Source organism: Danio rerio, chromosome 1 (genome assembly GCF_049306965.1).
Source record: "Danio rerio strain Tuebingen ecotype United States chromosome 1, GRCz12tu, whole genome shotgun sequence".
NCBI lineage: Eukaryota > Metazoa > Chordata > Actinopteri > Cypriniformes > Danionidae > Danio > Danio rerio.
In genome coordinates this window covers 60068761-60076219 of record NC_133176.1, presented here as the reverse complement: position 1 = coordinate 60076219, position 7459 = coordinate 60068761, and the positions used below count along the sequence as shown (strand labels likewise).

Here is a 7459-nt window from a genome sequence, read left to right as displayed (position 1 = left end):
TTAGAAAAAAATGGAAGAAATAATATGCCAAAATGAAGTGAGTTTTTCCTTAAATCAAGCTAAATAATCTGCCAATGGGGTAAGCAAAATAATCTTATTACAAATCGAAAAACAAGATTATTTTGCTAACCCCATTGGCAGATTATTTTGCTTGATTTGAGGAAAAACTCACTTCATTTTGGCATATTATTTCTGAAAACAAGACAATATGTTTTGCTTGTCTAGGAAATGCTTCTTGATTTAAGAACTTTTAGATATTTGGACAAGAAATAAGACAAAACAAATCTAGGTAAGAAAAGCATTTTTTTGCATTGAATGGATTCGTCATTCAAGACATTTCTTTCCAAGGTGTCTTAGTAATGACATTACCTGCGTTGTTGATGAAATTCTCTGGCCAGATCCAGCTAGATGAAGAGAGTATTCTTTTTTTTCTTTTTTTTTTTGTAACAGTAAACTTTCAGTACAATAGGTAAAATTACATGTTGTTACAGTACTATGAATCTCCATGTCAACATGTTGGGCATATTGAGAAATAAATGAGTTTCTTCAGTGTGCTGCATTGGTTTTGTGTAGTTTTTGGTGGATTCAGTTTATATTTGTACTTTGTTGACGGTAGCCTACTCTAATCATAGGGAAGTAGAAGTGCTAAAAGTGTTTATCACAGCGGAGTGTAACTCGTGCAAACTGAGTATAGTAAATGTGAAACACACGTTTCTTATGGTAAAAAAAAAAGTGTGTTTAAAAAAAAAAAACAGTAGTGTCGAGTTTTTACAAGAGTGTTTAATTATGCAAATGATCTGTAGTGTTTTGCTAAGTGGGTGTGTGGTTGTGCTACTTGTGTGTACTGTTTTGAAAACTCGGCCCCTGTTTTGAAAATCGTGCTTAAGCAATTCCTAAAAAACTAAGTTTAACACTGAACGAAAAAAGGCTTACAACAAGTCATTATGATGAATGGAGAAGAAGTGGTCATAGTGTTTTACATTAGGCACATCAGTGCTTAATTGTACATAAAATTGTCTATTCATGTGATGGCTTGTGTGTCATTTGAAAACAAAACACCATTTTAAGGAAGGAATCACACTGTTTTGATTTCATTTTGCAGAAGAATTGAAGGGTTTTGACTAATGTGTGTGTGGTTTGAGACCTGCTTTCAGAAAATGTGTGCAAACCACTCGGAAAAACTGTAATAACCCAAAGGTTGGGTTTGTCCACATATCACCCAACATTGGGTTTCAATAACCCATATTTTCTTTGAGTGTAATAATATTCTTAAAACACGTTAAATCCTATTTGTTAACACTAATAACCTGCTGGGCATGCCGGTTTGAAATGCAGCATTTTTCTTCAAAGAGTGTGTTGTGGGTGTTTCCCCATATTAAAGGCGGTATGCAGTGAAGACTATATAAGTTCCTCTTTTTCAGTTCTTATTCAGATGAACCAAGGCTCTGAGTGACTGCAGGAGGCAAAATGTCATCAAGAGAAGGTCAGTCTAAACTAATCTAACATCCACTAATCTAACAAACACTCACAGACTAGACAGCTAGGACAGGAATTCTGCACTATTGATTACGTTCAAATACTGTAAATATACTACATTATTAACCCTTCTGTCAAATGTATGGTTATTATGGTTATGGTTTTGTAGATGTTTTTCATATGCCTTTTATGAACCTTTTTCACAGTATATTCATAAACATGCACTCATCTCAGTTAGAGAGTTTGTTGATGTGACATAAAGCAAATGTTTTCAAATGTTTGACATTTATTGTGACTCTGTGTTTCTCATTTTGGTCATTATTAAAGATGAAGATTATGAAGACAATTACGAAGATGATGGTGATGTAAATGATGAGGTGGAGGAAGATGAAGCTGAGGAAGAAGTTGAAGAGGATGAGGAAGAAGAAGAAGATGAGGAGGAGGTAGAAGTAGATGAGGAAGAGGAGGAGGAGGAGGAGGAGGAAGATAATGAGGAGGAGGAAAATGAAGATGAGGAAGAAGATGATGATGATGATGATGATGATGATGATGATGATGAGGAAGAAGATGACGAAGAAGATGAAGATGGTGACAAGATCTCCGGTATGTAAATATGTACATATTACAGTGATTCAACAGCTGAATGTGCCTCTATATCTAGTATATTCAGTATGTTCTGACTGCAGTTTAAGATATTAAACATCAAACATTTATTTGAAAAATGTCATTAAATTATAAATAAATTATATTTGGCCCCGCCCATGGCTGTTCCATATTAGCATAGATTTCCCTGAGTGAGTCACATTAAACAAGCCCCGGCGGCCTCAACTCTGTATTGCACTGCAGTATTAGCGTAGATCTGCCCTGAGTGAGTCACTTTACAGAGGCCACGCCCATTATCATATTAGCCTTGTTAGCATAAACCCGCCCAGTCACACTGAACTTGCCCCGCCCATGACTGTTGATGATGTTTACTGTACTTTTGGTTTAGTTTAACTCTTGTGTGAATACAGATATCACGCCCTGGATTGTTAACAAACCCTACCTTATTAGTGTAGCCCCGAATGAAGCTGCAGTCACACTGGGCTTTTCCTCCCATAGACTCCATTCATACGCACGCGAATGCGTCAGACCGGAAACACAGGGTCATGTGTCAAGTTTTGCAGGTTGCTGCGGTGCAAAGTTCAAGCTTGGTGAACTCTGACCTGCGGAATCGCATCACTTGACTGCTCGCTTTTTTAAATATCTAATAAGCTTGTTTAATCCCGCCCGTTTTCGCATCCCCGCACGACAAAATATATCGCATGCTCAAACTCTAATGTGATCGCAGCTTAAGTCGCATTGAACAGGCCCCGCCCATGACTGTGTCATAATTAGCATAAACCTGCAGTAATAAAGTCACATTAAACAGCCCCCGCCCACAACTCTTGATGGACACTGCTATAGTAGCATAGACCTGCCTTGAGTAAGATATTTTGAACTGGCTCCACCTATGACTGCACCATAATTAGCATAGGCCTGCCCTAAGTAAGTCACATTGAACAGGCCCGCCCACAACTGTTAATGGACATTGCTTTAGTAGCATAGACCTGCCTTAAGTTATACACTCTGAACTGACTCTGCCCATAATTGTGTATAATTAGAATAGACCCGCCCTGAGTGAGTCACATTGAACTCACAGGCCCTGCCCACAAATATGTATTACTCTACAGTATGAAGCTGTGGTCACGCTAGAGTTTATGCATGCGAAATTCTGTCGGGCGGAGCAGCAAAAAAGGGTGGGATTAAACAAAATGATTAGACATTTTAATAAGCGAGCTATTGGTCCATATTTAAATTTCTGTCCGGAGAGGTCATGTTTTGACCCTCGATTGGTCCCACGCAGTCATGTGATGCGATTTCGCAGGTCGGAGTTCACCAAGCTTGAACTTTGCACCGCAGCAACCTGCGAAACTCGACGCATTCGCGTGCGTATGAATGGAAGCCTATAGGAGGAAAAGCCCAGTGTGACCGCAGCTGTAGCGTAGATCTCACTTTACAGAGGCCATGTACAGGATTGTTGACAATCCCTTCATTATTAGCATAGACCTGCCTTGAGTCACATTGAACAGGCCCCGCCCATGATTGTGCTATAATTAGAATAGACCCGCCCTGAGTGAGTCACATTGAACAGGGCCACATGGCCCTGCCCACAAATGTGTATTACTCTGCTGTATTAGCATAAATCTGATCTGAGTGAGTCACTTTCAAGAGGCCACATCCAGGATTATTGACAAACCCTACATTATTAGCATAGACCCACCCCGAGTGAGTCATATTGAACAAGACCTGCCCATGACTCTTTATTGTACTGCAGTGTTAGCGTAGATCTGCCCTGAGTGAGTCACTTTACAGAGGCCACATCTGGTATTGTTTACCTTATTAGCATAGACTCGCCCAGTCACACTGAACTTGCCCCGCCCATGACTGTTGATGATGTTTACAGTACTTTTGGTTTACTTTAACTCTTGTGTGAATACAGATATCATCGCAATGGGCTTAAGCGATCTCGCTGTCTCCAGTATGCCAGGTGAGCAATTTCTGAATTGAGAGAAATGCTTCTAAAGCCATAGATGATCATTAATGTTTCACTTAAGGTTACTAAATCAGTAGAATTATTTTTTATATAAATGAGGTTCACTGGATATTGTGTCTCATACATGCACTTTCTATCAAGATAACTACATTAACATCAAACTAACATAAACTTTTCCCACCCATGTGTAAAGATGAGCTGGTGCATAAGAAAATGCAAAAGAAGATTCGCAAAATGAAAGAGGCGGGGGTCGAAAAAGCTGTTATTATCGCTGATACAAAGGCTATGATGCATAAAATCGAGAAGAAAACACAAAGAAAAAACGCAGCTGCAGCTGGTACAAAGGCTACGATGCCGAAAACCCAGAAGAAACAAACGAAGATAAAAGCCACTGCAACTGGAACAAATGCTGCGATGCCGAAAACCCAGAAGAAACCAACAAAGATAAAAGCCACCTTAACTGGTACAAATGCCACGACACCTAAAGTCCAGAAGAAACAAACGAAGAAAAAAGCTGCTGCAGCATCTCATTAAATATTTAGCTCAACAGTTTTATTTTTATTATTTATGTTATTGTTATCATTATTATTAGTAATCGAACCTGAAAATACATTGGTCACTTCTACAGCACTTTCAGTACTTGCGTTTTACTCAGCCTGATCTCACGAGGAAAGTAACTATTTTAAATTTTGTTTAGTAGTCAAGTCATACGAGTTTAGTCATACAAAATGGCTCCTAAACCAAATCGTCATTGGGGATAAGCAAATCGTGCTAAACTGTGTGAATACAAATTCATACAAATTAGCCACTAAATCAATTTAGGAAATGCCATGAGAATATGTTGGATGTACCAATCACTCTGCGTAGATCATTTAACAACATATATACATATATTCACATGTAGTTAAAGTCAAAATGATTCGCTTAACTCTGAATTGTTTTTTTCTCTCTCAAATGTTATAAACCAGTGTTAGACATAGACTTGCATAATAACTCTAACTTGCCTAATTAACCTAGTTAAGCTATTAAATGTCACTTTAAGCTGAATACTAGTATCTTGAAAAATTCTGTGCAAAAAATACAATGCTGAAGTCAGATATTCTGCTTTGAAAATGTGCTCTACGTGCTGGAATGCTGTCTTTGTTTTGGTTCTTTTAACCCACCCAATGCCAGTTTAGCTAATTATGTTTCAGCACACCGGGGTGCCTTCATGGAAAACAGCATATTAGGGTGCTTTCACAGCTAGACTTTTGTTTCAGAACTTGTCTCGTTTGCCCAGTTAGCGCGGTTCATTTGGCAAATGTGAATTCAGCAATTGCGCTTGGATCCGCGCCAAAACAATCGCTCCGAAATCGCCTGAATGAGGTGGTCTCGGCTCAATTGAAACGAACTCTGGAGCTGATCAATTATAGTGAGAAAGCGATACGATCCGAGCCTGGTTATATCACAGTGTTTTATGGATATGTAATAGGCATACGGCTATATGAAGAGAGAACTATGAGTAGGGCAGGAGGTCATTTCAGACATCCCAAGTCTCCCGGATGTCACCGGGAGTCTCCCTCAAATGCACTGACACCCGGATGGCCGCAAATGTGTGATAATTTCCCGGTAATCGCGCGTCTCCCTCCCGGTCTTCAAATACATTGCGCACCCTTCTCACCCCTCCCCACCAGATCCCTCCTCGCACTTCAGACACTTTGCGTGCACCCTGTCAAACACCACCAAACCACCACTGCCCCTGACAGCTGAGCGGGACTCTGCAAATAAATCGTGAATCTCTGACCAATGTGAGGAGAGTTTAGTCACACATGACTTGTTTTAGCTATTTTGGTCCATTTAGAAACATTGCCGTGTGAAAGCGAAACGCAACAAAGAGCAACAATGTAACAATTTTAATCCCTGTTTTGGAACAAATGAATTGATTCACAGGTGTGAAAGCACCCTTAGATTCCCTCAGTTAGGAAGGCTCTCAAAGCATGCGTACACGACGGATAATGCAACCTCTTGTGGACAGTAGCAGACTCTGTAACGAGTTCCACGTGGGGTGGTTATTATTAGCAAGTAATATAAATATTAGGAATGTAAACATTAGGTGAACAGATTACATTGCAACCTTGTGTGCTAACAACACGCTATGTGAAGAGATTTGCAGTGATCAGCAATTTGGATGTTTGCATCAGACAAAACACAACAGATATGTAAATACAGCCATTCAGAAGCACAGAATAGTGCACTTACTGCACTCCAACAACATGGTAAGGTCTGTAATCTAATATACACAACATTAAACCTCTTTAACATTATCATCATATGTACCTGATGAATAATTGGTATTTGTTGGCACTGAGTCTCAGTTCTAAAGTTCAGTTTCAAACTGTTTATTTTACTTTATTTATCTGCTGCTGCTTTCAGTAGTATGGCAATAAATGTCATGTAAAATGGCATTCAAACTCTCACATTGATAGCACTCGTGTTAATCTGGCAACCTGCACTTGCGTGGACTCAGAGAAGGAGCCGAGTGAAAATGTGTGTTGATCCAGGAATGCAATACCTAGTTCAACCACTAGGTGTCAAACTTACATACTTCGCCTTTAAACGGGGGGGGGGGGTGGAAGAGGGGGGCTAATAATTCAGGAGGGCGAATGATTCAGACTTTAACTGTGCATATATGCAATTGAATAAAGCTGAACACAAACTCAGCTTTTTAAGACATTATACGCAAGACATCCTCATGTAGTGCTGAGTGTCGATGTTGTTTGGGTCAGAGTTTGTTGGATGAAACTTTTGTCAGTGTTTAAAACTGTGAGTTAAATTTCCATATTCATTACACGTTTTGGGAGTTTTGATTTGCAAATTGTTAAAAAGATATCAGTCTTTTTGAATCTTTCAAAAAAATTAATCCAACAATAGCTAAATAATAATGAAATAAATACATGAATAATAAAAAAATACTGGAAATGGGCAAATGTTTTAAGCACACTGATTATAAAGCATGATGCATTTATTTGTTCTGCTGCAATAAATGGTTTATGGGTTTATGAGTGTGAATTCATTTTTTAATATTCAATACTTGTTAGATTTTAGTTCCTCTTTGTTCTTTTATTAGTATTTTGGTTTGTATTTGCTCTGATCCTTTCATCTTTGGCATTGCTTGTGTGTTTCTAAATAAAAACTTTACTGAAAATCAGACTTTTTGTTTTTAGTTGATTTCCTATAAAGTATATAGACCCATACAAAATTATATATATTCAATTCAATTCAATTCAGCTTTATTTGTATAGCGCTTTTACAATGTAGATTGTGTCAAAGCAGCTTCACATAAATGGTCATAGTAACTGGAACAGTGTGGTTCAGTAACTGGAACAGTGTGGTTCAGGTTTTAGTGTTTAAGTTCAGTTCAGTTTAGCT

At 38.6% G+C, this 7459-nt stretch overlaps 1 protein-coding gene across 1 annotated transcript; it reads left to right on the top strand.

Moving 5' to 3' along the window:
• Positions 1-1430: 1430 nt before the first annotated feature.
• wu:fa03e10 lies at positions 1431-7238 on the top strand. Its single transcript, XM_001921619.7, has 4 exons — positions 1431-1483; positions 1804-2079; positions 3998-4045; positions 4245-7238. The coding sequence occupies exons 1-4, from the start codon at positions 1468-1470 to the stop codon at positions 4583-4585; spliced, it is 681 nt and encodes a 226-aa protein (XP_001921654.1). The 5' UTR covers positions 1431-1467; the 3' UTR covers positions 4586-7238.
• Positions 7239-7459: the final 221 nt, after the last annotated feature.